Here is a 16,259-nt window from a genome sequence, read left to right as displayed (position 1 = left end):
TTGCTGGGACTAGTAGTGGATACCCAGAGGTCTGGCGGCTTTAACCCTTGCACCATCACACTCTCTCTAGCGTCTTAGCTGGACCGATAGGGTGTGATCGTGACAGTGCCACCTTCAGTAAATTTAAAGGGCCAGCGCACCATTGATTGGTGCGCTGGCTAATGACCTCTGCTCCTTACCTATAAAAGTTACATGCCCCTTCCTGCCCTTGCCGGATCTTTGTGCCTTGTGCCTCTGAGAAAGCGTTCCCTATAGCCTTGTACTGCCTTGCCTGTTTGCCGAACCCGTTGCTACCGTCTACTCGCCTGTGAACCCTTGCCGCCTGCGCTGACCTCTTCTACGTCTGACTATGCCTTTGCCTGCTCCCTGTGTACCACGCCATATCAACTTCCAGAGAGGTCGTGTCGCTACTGGGGGACCCGACCTGGTAGTTACCGCCGCAGCAAGTCCATCCCGCTTTGCGGCGGGCTCTGGTGAAGACCAGTAACTGCTTAGAACCGATCCCCCAGTACGACCCGCGTCATCGCCTTTCTGGTCCAGAGGATCCACTACCCGTCCTGCCGGTTCGTGACAAGGGGCTTCCTAAATGGGACATGCCCCTCAAATACCATTTCAGCAAAATTTGCTTTCCTAAAGCCAAATGAGACTCTTTCTCTTCTGAGCATTGTAGTGCACCAGCAGAGCACCAGCAGAGCACTTGAAGTCCACACATGGTGTATTTCCATACTCAGAAGAGATGGGGGTTACACATTTTGGGGTCATTTTCTCCTATTACTTTGTGTAAAATTAAAAAATTTGGAGGAAAACTAGCATTTTAGTGATAAAAAATTAAATAATTTACACATCCAACTTTAATGAAAAGTCGTCAAACACCTGTGGGATGTTAAGGCTCACTGTACCCCTTGTTACGTTCCTTGAGGGGTGTAGTTTCCAAAATTGTATGCCATGTGTTTTTTTTTGCTATTCTGGCACCATAGGGGCTTCTTAAATGTGACATGCCCCCCAAAAACCAGTTCAGAAAAACTCACTCTCAAAAATCCCACTGTCGCTCCTTCCCTTCTGAGCCCTCTAGTGCACCCGCCGAACACTTGACATACACATATGAGGTATTTCCTTACTCAAGAGAAATTTGGTTACACATTTTAGGAAGATTTCTCTCCTTTTACCCCTTGTAAAAATTCAAAAACTGGGTCTTCAAGAACATGCCAGTGTAGAAAATGAAGATTTTGAATTTTCTCCTTCAATTTGCTGCTATTCCTGTGAAACACCTAAAGGGTCAACAAACCTTTTGAATGTCATTTTGAATACTTTGAGGGGTGCAGTTTTTATAATGGGGTCATTTATGGGGTATTTCTAATAAGAAGACCCTTCAAATCCACTTCAAAGCTGAACTGGTCCCTGAAAAATGTCGATTTTTAAAATTTTGTGAAAAATTTGAAAATTGCTGCTATACTTTGAAGCCCTCTGATGTCTTCCAAAAGTAATAACATGTCAACTTTATGATGCAAAACATAAAGTAGACATAGTCTATATGTGATTCAATATATAATTTATTTGGAATATCCATTTTCCTTGCAAGCAGAGAGCTTCAAAGTTTAAAAAATGCTAAATTTTCTATTTTTTCATAAAATTTTGGAATTTTTCACCAAGAAATTATGCAAGTATCGACAAAATTTTACCACTAATATAAAGTAGGATATGTCATGAAAAACATTCTCAGAATCAGAAAGAAAGGTAAAAGCATCCAAGAGTTACTAATGCCTAAAATGACAGTGGTCAGATGTGCAAAAAATGGCCGGTGTTACGCCTAGCGCTCCGGGTCCCCGCTCCTCCCCGGAGCGCTCACGGCGTCTTTCTCCCTGCAGCTCCCCGGTCAGTCCCGCTGACCGGGAGCGCTGCTCTGTCATGGCCGTTGGGGATGCGATTCGCACAGCGGGACGCGCCCGCTCGCGAATCGCATCCCAGGTCACTTACCCGTTCCCGTCTCCTGCTGTCATGTGCTGGCGCGCGCGGCTCCGCTCTCTAGGGCGCGCGCGCGCCAGCTCCCTGAGACTTAAAGGGCCAGTGCACCAATGATTGGTGCCTGGCCCAATTAGCTTAATTGGCTCCCACCTGTTCCCTGGCTATATCTGGTCTCCTCCCTTGCACTCCCTTGCCGGATCTTGTTGCCCTTGTGCCTAGTGAAAGCGTTTTTGTGTGTCTAAAGCCTGTGTACCAGAACCTCTGCTATCCACCCTGACTACGAACCTTGCCGCCTGCCCCCGACCTTCTGCTACGTCCGACCTTGCTTCTGTCTACTCCCTTGTACCTCGCCTATCATCAGCAGTCAGAGAGGTGAGCCGTTGCTAGTGGATACGACCTGGTCACTACCGCCGCAGCAAGACCATCCCGCTTTGCGGCGGGCTCTGGTGAAAACCAGTAGTGACTTAGAACCGGTCCACTAGCGCGGTCCTCGCCAATCCTTCTCTGACACAGAGGATCCACTACCTGCCAGCCGGCATCGTGACAGTAGATCCGGCCATGGATCCCGCTGAGGTCCCTCTGCCTTATATCTCTGATATCACCACGGTGGTCGCCCAGCAATCCCGACAGATCGCCCATCTAACCCACCAGCTGTCGGAAATGTCCACCATTGTGCACCAACTTCAGTCGCAACTTCAGCAGCAATCATCTCCTCCGCCAGCTCCTGCACCCCTTCCGCAGCGAGTGGCCACTCCTAGCCTCCGCCTGTTCTTGCCGGACAAATTTAATGGGGACTCTAAGTTTTGCCGTGGCTTTCTTTCGCAATGTTCCCTGCACATGGAGATGATGTCGGACCAGTTTCCTACTGAAAGGTCTAAGGTGGCTTTCGTAGTCAGCCTTCTGTCTGGAAAAGCCCTGTCATGGGCCACACCGCTCTGGGCCCGCAATGACCCCGTCACTGCCTCTGTACACTCCTTCTTCTCGGAAATTCGAAGTGTCTTTGAGGAACCTGCCCGAGCCTCTTCTGCTGAGACTGCCCTGCTGAACCTGGTCCAGGGTAATTCTTCCGTTGGCGAGTACGCCATACAATTCCGTACTCTTGCTTCTGAACTATCCTGGAATAATGAGGCCCTCTGCGCGACCTTTAAAAAAGGCCTATCCAGCAACATTAAAGATGTTCTGGCCGCACGAGAAACTCCTGCTAACCTGCATGAACTCATTCATCTAGCCACTCGCATTGACATGCGTTTTTCTGAGAGACATCAAGAGCTCCGCCAGGAAAAAGACTTAGATCTCTGGACACCTCTCCCACAGTCTCCACTGCAATCTGCGCCTAGGCCTCCCGCCGAGGAAGCCATGCAAGTGGATCGGTCTCGCCTGACCCTGGAAGAGAGGAATCGCCGCAAGGAAGAGAATCTTTGTCTGTACTGTGCCAGTACCGAACATTTTTTGGTGGATTACCCTATCCGTCCTCCACGCCTGGGAAACGCACGCTCGCACCCAGCTCTCGTGGGTGTGGCGTCTCTTGATGCTAAGTCGGCTTCTCCACGTCTCACGGTACCTGTACGGATTTCTACTTCAGCCAGCTCTTCCCTCTCAGCCGTGGCCTGCCTGGACTCTGGTGCCTCTGGGAATTTTATTCGGGAGTCCTTGGTGAATAAATTCCGCATTCCGGTGACCCGTCTTGTCAAGCCACTCCACATTTCCGCGGTCAACGGAGCCAGGTTGGATTGCACCGTGCGTTTCCGCACGGAGCCCCTCCTAATGTGCATCGGACCTCATCACGAGAAAATCGAATTTTTGGTCCTTCCCAATTGCACTTCCGAAATTCTCCTTGGACTACCCTGGCTTCTACACCATTCCCCAACCCTGGACTGGTCCACTGGGGAGATCAAGAGTTGGGGTCCCTCTTGTTCCAAGGATTGCCTTCAACCGGTTCCCAGTACTCCCTGCCGTGACCCTGTGGTTCCTCCTGTATCCGGTCCCCCTAAGGTCGTTAAGGACTCTGCCTGCCACAGGAAATGCCTCTCCCCCCCTCCCAGTCCCATCAGGCAAGCCTCTGTGTCCCCTCATGGCTCCCGTCCTTGTGTCTTCCTGCCCCGTGCCAAGCTTCACCCTCTGCCCTCCCTCCCCATTCCTACTCCTGCTGTACTGCCTGCCATTGAGGAAACCATCCATTCCTTCCCGGTGTCCTCATCCCAGGGGAGGCAGTCACCGGACAAAAAAAAGGGGAGACCTAAGGGGGGGGGGGTACTGTTACGCCTAGCGCTCCGGGTCCCCGCTCCTCCCCGGAGCGCTCACGGCGTCTTTCTCCCTGCAGCTCCCCGGTCAGTCCCGCTGACCGGGAGCGCTGCTCTGTCATGGCCGTTGGGGATGCGATTCGCACAGCGGGACGCGCCCGCTCGCGAATCGCATCCCAGGTCACTTACCCGTTCCCGTCTCCTGCTGTCATGTGCTGGCGCGCGCGGCTCCGCTCTCTAGGGCGCCAGCTCCCTGAGACTTAAAGGGCCAGTGCACCAATGATTGGTGCCTGGCCCAATTAGCTTAATTGGCTCCCACCTGTTCCCTGGCTATATCTGGTCTCCTCCCTTGCACTCCCTTGCCGGATCTTGTTGCCCTTGTGCCTAGTGAAAGCGTTTTTGTGTGTCTAAAGCCTGTGTACCAGAACCTCTGCTATCCACCCTGACTACGAACCTTGCCGCCTGCCCCCGACCTTCTGCTACGTCCGACCTTGCTTCTGTCTACTCCCTTGTACCTCGCCTATCATCAGCAGTCAGAGAGGTGAGCCGTTGCTAGTGGATACGACCTGGTCACTACCGCCGCAGCAAGACCATCCCGCTTTGCGGCGGGCTCTGGTGAAAACCAGTAGTGACTTAGAACCGGTCCACTAGCGCGGTCCTCGCCAATCCCTCTCTGACACAGAGGATCCACTACCTGCCAGCCGGCATCGTGACAGCCGGGTCCTACAGTGAAAATTGGCTGGGTCCTTAAGGGGTTAAAACGTTGCGTGATTGTTTTACAAACATAGTTTTCTGGTACTGTATTTACTAATGACGAATGGTTTGTATCACTTTGTACTATCTGTTGTATGGAAAATGATTTTAATTGTTTGTTTAGGCACCTGTGCTCTGACATCAGTGGAGTAGGTTGTGTATATAAGTTTGGAGCATGGTAGAGGAGGAAGGGTCTATTGAAGCGCCTAGCAGCAGTTAACAGCTGTCACCACTTGTTCACATTGGTGTCCTAGCTTAGCAAAATGCCATTTTATACTGCACCTTTTTAAAATAAAAGAATGAAGACTTGAATCCTGGTGAGTGCCATTGCATTTCTATCATAGACTGTATTCGATTGGAACTGTGTTATTCAATCTGTTAAGGATGCAGGGTGTAGAGGTACGCCCTTGCGACCAAGTCCTTAACGACAACGTACACTTACATCCTGGTGTGAACACACTTCGCGGACCAGGATGTACATTTACGTCCTTTGCATGACCGCGAGCATTGGAACGGTGCTCACGTCATACAAGGCAGGTCCCAGCTGCTATCATCAGCCGGGTACCCAACAGTAATGGCGGACATCAGCGATTGCACTGATGTCAATACAGATCACGGCATCTGTGGCAGTGTGGCACTTGAAATCGCGGATCTGATCACCCGCAGCGCAGACAGAGGTCAGAAGTCCCCTCACCAGCCTCCGCTGCCTTCCCGGGGTCTTCTGCACTGATCTGCCTTTCAGCAGACCAGAGCAGAAGATCGCTGATAATACTGATCAGTGCTATACACAGCACTGAATAGTATTAGCAATTTAATGATTGCAATTTATAGTACTCTATGGGGACATAATAAATTAAAAATAAAAGCTAAAAAAAGCTATTTAAAAAAATTGGAAAATCCCCCCCCCCCCCGGTAAAAATTGAAATCACTTATTTTCCCCATTTTACCCCTGAAAAGTGTAAAAAAAATAATAGTTATTAAACATATTTGGTATCACTGCGTGCATAAATGTCTGATCTATCAAAATATAATGTTAATGATCCCATACGGTGAATGGCGTAAACGTTAAGAAAAGTACTGCTTTTTAGTCACATCACATTCACAAAAACATTTATGAAAGTGATCAAAAAGTCACATATACACAAAACTACAGGTAATGGCACAAAAAATGAGCCCTCGTACTGCCCTATATACCAAAAAATGAAAATGTTATAGGTGGTCAAAATATGGTGATTTTAAACATACTGATTTTGTACAAAAAAAGTTATCTATCATTGTACGGCTTTAAAAAAAAAAAATCAAAGTATGTAAAGATGGGTATCATTTTAATCCTATTGACCCACAGAATAAAGAAAACATATAATGTTTACCATAAAGTGCACAGTGTGGAAACGAAACCCTCATAAATTAGCTAAATTTTGATTTTCATTAAAATTTCCTCACTAAAAAAAAAATGTTTGGGGTTCACTTCCAATAGCGGACGCAGACACACCCTATAGGGGTGTTAAAATACTCCCAATAGGGGACAACCACAGGACCGCCATCAGGAAGGTACAGCCAATACCTCAGTAAGGGACTTGAGCTCCCAGGAAGCCTGTTTCTGTATGTCCGCTTTATTCCCCCTGTGCCAAATCATCCCCACTTTATTACCCCCTGTACCACATAATTTCCCCTTGATCCCCCCTGTGCCACTTTATTTCCCTTTGCCCTGTTCCTCCTCACCACTTGTGCCACATCACTTTTCCCCTTCCCTCCTCCCCATGGTTCTTCTTACCGGACCAGCAGGCTCAGGTGCAGGGGCTCTCAGCTGGTTTGACGTTCTCCTGATGTCCTCTGCGCTGCACTTATTGAGAGCAGCAGTGCCAGCTGCTGATGAAGAGCACTGATGAAGTGATGTCAGGAGTGTCACTCGACCCTGCTGCCAGCCATCACTGCTAGCAGCCTTTTATTGAGTGCAGCGCAGAGGACATCAGGAGAATGTCAAACCTGCTGAGAGCCCCTGCACCTGAGCCTGCTGGCCAGGTAAGAAGAACAACAGGGGGAGAAGGGAAAAGTGATGTGGCACAAGTGGTGGGGGATGATTTGGCACAGGGCACTGGGGGAACAAAGTGGCACAGCATGATAAAGACGAGCTGTGAAGAGGGGGTGATGAATTTGCACAGAGGGTAATTAAGGGGGAATGAAATGGCACAGGGGGATCAAGGAAAAATGATGTGGCACAGGGGGTAAGGGGGAGATGATTTGGCACAGGGCACCGGAGGAATAAAGTAGCACAGGGGTTCAAGGGGAAGCAATGAAGTGGCATTGAAAGGATCAAAAGGGGGAATAAAATGGTGTCGGGAGGATGAAATGGTGCAGGGAGTGATAAGGGGAGATTAAATATCACCAAGAGATTCTACTGTAATATTGCTTTTTATCATGTTTTATAGGTAATTACACTCTGGCATGAGTACAGTACAGTATTCAGTCATTTAGAAAAAAAATTTAGCCTTTTTTTCCCCAATAGAGGACATCTCTCAATATGGGACAGCCATTTGGAGATTCTACTGTGTATATATATATATATATATATATATATATATATATATATATATATATCTCAACCAATCAGATTGCTTCTTTCATTTCTCAGAGGCCTTTTAAAAAATGAGATCTGAATGGTTGCTATGAGCAACTGGACCACTCTTCCTTTACATTGATTTTGATAAATGTCCCCCATATATGTTTATTACATATTTGTTTGAAAGGTGCATGGCATCACTACTAACCTTCATTGGCTGTATAGATGAATAGAGCATCGCTGTATACTTTACTTGAGACGGGACTCCCGTCACTATACTGATGTGTGTCCCTGCTCCTAGCGAGGCCGAGCTGTGCCTGCACAGCTGATGATGAGCAGGAGATTAGCATAGTATATCTCCTGCCCAGTCGGAATTTACAGTAAAAACAGCAATGTGTATGCATCGTTGGTTTACTGTAAGCCCTTGGTGGGCTGAGCGATGTGCACCAGCCCAACAAGGAGTTAACTGTTGCTGCTGAGCAGCGCTGGTTAACTCTTTGTAATATAAATAGTATATACAGCCATCTATAACTTTACACTGTCTCCGCTAGCCAAACGATCAATTACCACCTTTCTCGGCCTTTTCCCGTGTAGCCCCACTCCCTAGCAATGAGAGATGAAGCTACAGACCAGAGGCAAAGGCTGTCTGGAAATGATAGGGATTGTAGTTTAGCAACACCTGGGGAGACCCTGCTTTATGGGCGTTAACCCATTTTGCATGTTTTTTTTTTCTTTCTTCTCATTTCATATATGTGTATGCAGAGGATTACATAGTTGAACTATGTTAATCACCAGTCATCGTCATCGTCTCCTCTGAAGCCTCCACATTAGGGAGGTGATACCAGGTTTTCTTATCACCATATTCATCTTGTATCTTGGACTGCCTGACGCTCTAAGCATCCTACATTAGGTGCTCTGTTGGAAGTGTTTCTAATCTATTCATAATCCACCTTGATTCGTCCTGACGCTTTGCATTATCTGGTCAGGGGTATCTCTGGCCCAACATTTTGTATCATTGTATTTGGTGTGTCACACCAGTCATCAGTTTTTAGCCTATTACCATCATACATGGGTTCTAGCATATTCATTAACACAGGGTGTGGCAAACAGTGATCCCTGGGGTGCTATATCTATAATACGACGTAGGGCTATTTCATGCATACCTAATTACATTTGGAGTACTTGCTTTGGACAAGGGACGTATTCTTCATCTACTCATAGTACAATTAAGGATCCACATTTCTTCCATTGTGGCCAGTGTGGAATGATTTATCTACTTCTCATACATCTATTTATCATTACTCAGTATCAATGTGCGGTTATTATACTTTTGTATCACGTGTGCTTCACTTGTTTATTTATCACTTTTTATTTATAGTGTTTTTTGATTATTATTTGTGATATGTTGACTGCTCCCCTGAGCCCTGATGAACCCCTAACTATAAGTAAGGGTGAAACGCGTAGGTCATTAGGAGTAAGAATATACACATATTAAGTCATTGCATTGTTTATTCTTAATGTTTATGTGACTTATATTATCCCTACTCCCTGTCCACACTTATTGTAGTGAGGGCAAGGGGTTAGACTAGGTAGGGTTGGTCAGGTCAGGTTTTTCACCTGTACCCCAAACCCCCTCCCTTGGTTTTGTGTTCATTATTCAGTGCTACATCTGATACCTTTCTGAGCACTGTATCGTGAGGCATTGTTTTTCTTATTATCTTTAATAATAAAATTATACATTTTTAGCTTCATGCGCCTTTCTGTGGCCTCATTGGTAGATTTCAGTAGAGTTATTATTTTGGAAAATTGTCTCCAAGGGCATGTATATTATTGGCTGAAGGACCATATATCTCCTTTTTCTCGTTTTCGTATGTTAATCACCAGCATTTTTTTTTATTTAAATAAGATGGTTAGCGAGGGCTGTGTGGGGAGTGTTTTTGGTATAAAAAAAATGTAAAATGTGTCATGTTTTTAAGTGAACTTTTGCATTATGCATTAATAACTCTGAGATGCTTTTACTTATCAGTCTGATTCCAAGATAGTTTTTTCATGACATATTCATATTCGTGACATGTTCTATCATTTATTTGTGAAAAATACCCAAATTTCATGAAAATTTCAAAATCTAAATTTTTCAAGGACCAGTTCAGTTTGAGGGGGATTTAAGGGGCTTACATGATAGAAATCCCCCATAAATTACCCCATTATAAAAACTGCACCCCTCAAAGTATTCAAAATGAGATCCACAAAGTTTGTTAACCCTTTAGGTGTTTCACAGGAATAGCAGCAAAATCTCCATTGCTTACACTAATATGTTGTTGTAGCCCTAAAGTTTTCATTCTTACAAGGGCCAGAGTACAGAGCAGAGATGGGGAGTGCTGTATACAGCCGCTCTGCATCACTGCTATATTATGGGCGATTGCATCGGGTGTCAGTAGTGACTCCCGGGGCAATATGTCTATTAGTACAGGTACTACTACTCCCATCATGGAACAGTGTGTTCCATGCTGGGAGTAGTAGTACTACCTAAAAAATTTAAAAAAAGAGGAAAAAAGTTAAACACACACTTTTTATTATTTATTAAAATTTTGTTAAAAAAAATACATTTAGTTAAATACAAGGTCCCCCTGGCTCAGAGGCTGGTTTTCCACAGCGAACCAAAAAAGTGATGGAGGTACCTTTTTTAATAAAATTTCGTAGGGTATCAATAAAAAAATATAAAAAAAGATACAGTAGTGATGGAAAAAATTGTATTATATGAAATGTATCTTTTTTAGTACATTTTTGGCGCTGTCTGCTGGGGAGAGCGCCCATAATGCAATGTCTTCCCAAACAGGCAGCCTCCAATTGGTGCAAAACTACAACTTCCAGAATGCCCAGACAGCCTGAACAGACAGGCCCCGGTAGACAACGTCTTAACAACACAGGCATGCATTGCTGTTTTGATGAGAGGCCAATGGGCTTGTGGTTTTGCCTCCCACTCTGAGCATACTATCCAGTGCCCTCCTGTCCCCCTACACTGATATCAGCTTTGACCACGTTTGGGACACACAGAGCTCTTGTACATATTTACTTAGGTAAGATGCAGGAATTGTTCAGGGACCCTACTCTCCAAGCAGCTGCTTTCATTTCTTATTGAATAGAATATTGTATATAATAATTATAATATATATATTACAATAAATAGCCAAATCAGTGGAGGAGAGCCTGTCAGCACTTTTGACTAACATACTCAGATTTACTATGGAAAATCTGCCAGCATTCTGGTACAATTTTCTTTAAAAAAAAACTAGCTTACATGCTGTGCACCCCATTTAATAGGTCTTTTAGATAGAGGTCGGGCTTACAGTGTCACACCATAGTATGAATTTACTAAGATCAATGCTTCTGGAGCAGTTTTCAAACAGCTCTGATGCCCTTCTCTCCACTGACATCATCTGTCATTTGGTACAAGGTGTATGGGCACCTTTAGATTGCAACATTGTCTTAAAATATTGCTATGTCTTTAAAAATGAATTTTACGTGTTAAAAATATGTTTTGTTTGTTTTATAGAATTTAAATTGCTTTATATACCATGCTTCTCCACGCTGGGCTTCTGTGGTTTTGTTTAATGATAACAAGAAGTGTTGGGATTTCTTCATTTCCAGAAGAGGCAGAACCTATTGCTACAGTTGGGGTTGAAGGTAAGTGTATGCTCAGTTTTTTCTTCAAACCCCTCCCGACCCATGACATACATGTACGCCATGACCGGGAAAACCTGTACGTCATGCAGATACTGTCTGCTACTCGCGGCATCTCGCCATGCCCGGTAAGGTGGTGGCTATCACTAGTATCCAGCTATCTTGCCTCTGGACGTAGGGAGGTTTCGGGTTTCTGCTAAGTGTCCCCAGTGTCCCTTACCTGTCCCCCTTACCCCTTACCCGTTCCCAGCTCCGGCCGCTGTGCCCTGGGGCGCAGTGCAGTAATAGTAACATAGTAACACAGTTCATAAGGTTGAAAAAAGACCAGAGTCCATCAAGTTCAACCTATAACCCTAATAAGTCCCTATTGAGTTGAGTTGATCCAGAGGAAGGCAAAAAACCCTCATACTAGAGGTAAAAATTCCTTCCCGACTCCAAATATGGCAGTCAGAATAAATCCCTGCATCAACCTTCTGTCCCTATAAATCTAGTATACATAACCAGTAAGGTTATTACTCTCCAAAAATAAATCCAACCCCTTTTTGAACTCTATTACAGAGTTCCCCATGACCACCTCCTCTGGGAGAGAATTCCACAGTCTCACTGCTCTTACAGTAAAGAACCCCCGTCTGTGCTGGTGTAGGAACCTTCTTTCCTCTAGACGTAGAGGATGCCCCTTTGTTATTGATACAGTCCTGGGTATAAATAGATCATGGGAGAGATCTTTGTACTGTCCCCTGATATATTTATACATAGTTATTAGGTCTCCCCTAAGCCTTATTTTTTCTAAACTAAATAACCCTAATTCTGATAATCTTTCTGGGTACTGTAGTCCTCCCATTCCCTGTATTAATCTGGTTGCCCGTCTTTGAACCCTCTCCAGCTCCACTATATCTTTCTTGTACATTGGTGCCCAGTACTGTACACAGTATTCTATGTGTGGTCTGACTAGTGATTTGTACAGCGGTAGAATTATTTCCTTGTTGTGGGCATCTATGCCCCTATTGATGCACCCCATGATTTTATTAGCCTTGGCAGCAGCTGCCCGACACTGGCCACTACAGCTAAATTTACTATTAACTAAGACTCCTAAGTCCTTTTCCATGTCAGTCGTCCCAAGTGTTCTCCCATTTAATACATAATCCCAGCACGGATTTTTCTTCCCCATGTGCATTACCTTACATTTATCAGTGTTGAACCTCATCTGCCACTTCCCAGCCCAAACCTTCAACTTATCCAGATCCATTTGTAACAGTGCACTGTCCTTTATAGTGTTTACTGCTTTACAGAGTTTTGTGTCATCTGCAAAGATTGCTACTTTACAATTCAACCCCTCTGCAAGGTACCCCACTAGTAACAGTCATCCAATCAGAATAAGTACCATTAATAGCCACCCTCTGTTTCCTATAATTGAGCCAGTTACTTACCCACTTGCACACATTCTCCCCCAGCCCAAACCTTCTCATTTTATGCACCAACCTTTTATGTGGAACCGTATCAAATGCTTTGGAAAAATCCAGATATACGACATCCAGCGATTGCCCCTGGTCCAGTCTGGAGCTCGCCTCCTCATAGAAGCTGATCAGGTTAGTTTGACAGGATCGATCCCTCATAAATCCATGCTGATACGGGGTCATACATTTATTTTTATCAAGATATTCCAAAATAGCATCTCTTTGGAAACCCTCTAACAATTTACATACAACCAAGGTTAAACTAACAGGTCTATAATTCCCAGGGTCACCTTTTGACCCTTTCTTAAATATTGGCACCACATTTGCCATGCGCCAGTCCTGGGGACCAGTCCCTGTCACTATAGAGTCCCTGAATATTAAAAATAGGGGTCTGTCTATTACGTTACTTAATTCCTTCAGAACACGGGGGTGAATGCCATCTGGACCTGGTGATTTGTCTATTTAGATTTTTTGTAGGCGGTACTGTACTTCTTCCTGGGTTAGACAGATGACCTGTACTGGGGAGTTTACCTGGCATTTCATTTTCCTCAGTGAAAACAGTGGAGAAGAATTTGTTTAATATATTTGCTTTTTCCTGATCCCCGTTTATAATTTCTTCCTCATCATTTTTTAAAGGGCCAGTACTTTCATTTTTGACCTTTTTGTTATTTATATATAATATTTTTTTTTAAATATATTTGTAAATGATCTGGTTAGTTGTACAACAGCTCCCACTAGTGTCCTAAATCTGCTACTGTATCTTTTGTGCTTGGCAGGGCAGTTACTAGAGGAAGCTGTTGTACAGAAGTAAAAAAATAAAATAAAATATATATATATATATATATATATATATATATATATATATATATCTCATGTCCAACCAAAAGCTTATGGCAGTTAAGTGTGAGAGGAGCTATGATTGGATGAGGCTGGACACACACACCCTCAGCACTCCAGGCTGCACTTCCTGTGTTTGGGATTCGGTCCAAAGTCTGTGTATCAGATGGGGAAAATGTGTTATTGAGCTTTTTTAAGCACAAATAAAACATAGAAAACATATTTTTAAACAAAATATATTAGAAATATTTTTAATTTACCAGGAGTGCAATAGCAAAAATTTGTTTTAATGAGAGTGACCATTTAATAAATATATTAAATAGAACAGGACCCAAGACTGACCCTTGTGATACCCCACTAGTAACAGTCACCCAACCAGAATAAGCATCATTAATAACCATCCTCTGTTTCCTATCACTGAGCCAGTTACTTACCCAATTGCAGACATTTTCCCCCAGCCAGTGGCGTTGCTAGGGTTGGTGTCACCCCCATACCTTCCCCCCCTCAGTAAGTTTTTAGCTTTTTGTGACAGACACCACTGGTGTAGCGCATTGTGAGAAATTCCAGTATAATAATCAGATATACCAGCTGCCACAGAATGGGAAAGTGTTAAAGAAGTTTTCACCATTTAAATATACAGCTCCCAGAATTACTTAAAGGGGTACTCCACTGGAAAACATTTACTTTTATATCAACTGGTGCCAGAAAGTTAAACAGATTTTTAAATTACTTCTATTTAAAATCTTAATCCTTATAGTACTTATATAAGTTGTTGTATTCTCCACAGGAAGTTGTGTAGTTCTTTCCAGTCTGTCCACAGTGCTCTGTTTGTCCATGTTAGGAACTGTCCAGAGCAGGAGAGGTTTGCAATGGGGATTTGCTCCTACTATGGACAGTTCTTGACATGGACAGAGGTGTCAGCACAGAGCACTGTGGTCAGACAGAAAATAAATTAAAAAAGAAAAGAACTTCCTGTGAATCACTTATACAGCAGCTAATAAGTACTGGAAGGATTAAGATTTTTAAGTAGAAGTAATTTATAAATCTGTTTAACTTTGTAGCACCAGTTGATAAAAATTTTTTTTTTCCAGTAGAGTACCCCTTTATGCAGTGGTGAGGTTATGTTGGGAGTTGTAGTTTCACTCATCATAACTGTAGAACTGACAAGTGACTACAGCTCTGATAGGACATAAAGAGGAGAATACACAATGATATCAGTGACTACAGGTGACGTCTTCTCTATAGTGAGGAGAATACACAATAATATCAGTGACTACAGGTGACGTCTTCTCTATAATGGGGAGAATACACAATGATATCAGTGACTACAGGTGGCGTCTTCTCTATAGTGAGGAGAATACAGAATGATATCAGTGACTACAGGTGACTTCTTCTCTATAGTGAGGAGAATATACAATGATATCAGTGACTACAGGTGACGTCTTCTCTATAGTGAGGAGAATACACAATGATATCAGTGATTACAGGTGACGTCTTCTCTATAATGAGGAGAATACAGAATGATATCAGTGACTACAGGTGGCGTCTTCTCTATAGTGAGGAGAATACACAATGATATCAGTGACTACAGGTGACGTCTTCTCTATAGTGAGGAGGATACAGAATGATATCAGTGACTACAGGTGACGTCTTCTCTATAGTCTTCCCTTATCTAATTCAGATGGTACATACCACCTGGTCCAGCTAAAACTTCTCTCTGCAGAATGTGACGCCCAGACATCTCCTCACTATGTCAGCGCATTCTCATCCTCTATATGAAAACAATAATTATTATAAACCTGCCAGACACTGTATCTTCTAAATATAATACTACTATACACTATACTCTTTGATTATAAACCTTCCATACACCATACCCACTGAATATAATACTACCACACACTGTACATTCTGAATACCAACACATACTGTACACTCTGAATATAAATCTGCCACATACTGTACCCTCTGAATATACCGCCACACACTGTACCCTCTGAATATAAATCTGCCACATACTGTACCCTCTGAATATAAATCTTCCACATACTGTACCCTCTGAATATACCGCCACACACTGTGTAGTAATATCCCCACATTAAGTAGCACAGATTCCACACGTTAGGTAGCACAAATTCCACACATTAGGTAGCACAGATTCCACACATTAGGTAGAAGTTTCCCCACATTAGGTAGCACAGAATCCCCACATTAGGTAGCAGTTTTCCCACATTATGTAGCAGCCTTCGCACATTAGGTAGCAATTTTCCAACATTTGGTAGTAGTTTCCCCACATTAGGTAGCATAGATTCCCTTGCATGTTCCCCACAATAGGTCAAAGTCTCCCCACATTAGATCGCTGGTTCAAACAACCCCCCCCCCTCCCCCCACACAAAAAAACACACACAACACAGAGACACACACACACACAGATAGATAGAGAGAGAGAGACACACACACAGTCAGAGAGACACACACACAGTCAGAGAGACACACACAGAGTCACACACACACAGTCACACAAAGACAGAGAGTCACACACAGACAGAGAGCCACACACAGAGATTGCGACAGACACACACAGTCACACACACAGAGAGACACACACTCACAGACACACACAGTCACACACACACACACAGTCACACACAGACAGAGACACACAAACAGAGAGAGACAGATGCTCACTCACCCATCCAGCGCAACGCTCCATCTCTCCGGTCGCTCTGCGAGTGACGTCGGACCGGCGCAACAGAAGACGTGGGGGCGCAG

At 44.2% G+C, this 16,259-nt stretch overlaps 1 protein-coding gene across 7 annotated transcripts in view; it reads left to right on the top strand.

Moving 5' to 3' along the window:
• The window catches only part of SEMA6B (semaphorin 6B), a 974,413-nt gene that overhangs the window by 58,930 nt on the left and 899,224 nt on the right, over nt 1-16,259 (top strand). For all 7 annotated transcript variants that reach the window (XM_056572065.1, XM_056572058.1, XM_056572042.1 and 4 more), the window contains exon 2: nt 11,069-11,199. In XM_056572065.1, coding sequence (XP_056428040.1) covers nt 11,091-11,199 — 109 coding nt within the window. In that variant the 5' untranslated portion in view covers nt 11,069-11,090. The remainder of the gene's footprint in view (nt 1-11,068; nt 11,200-16,259) is intronic.

This window comes from Hyla sarda, chromosome 1 (genome assembly GCF_029499605.1).
Source record: "Hyla sarda isolate aHylSar1 chromosome 1, aHylSar1.hap1, whole genome shotgun sequence".
Taxonomy (NCBI): domain Eukaryota; kingdom Metazoa; phylum Chordata; class Amphibia; order Anura; family Hylidae; genus Hyla; species Hyla sarda.
Note: the sequence above shows the minus strand (reverse complement) of the source record. Positions and strands in the feature narration are given on the sequence as shown.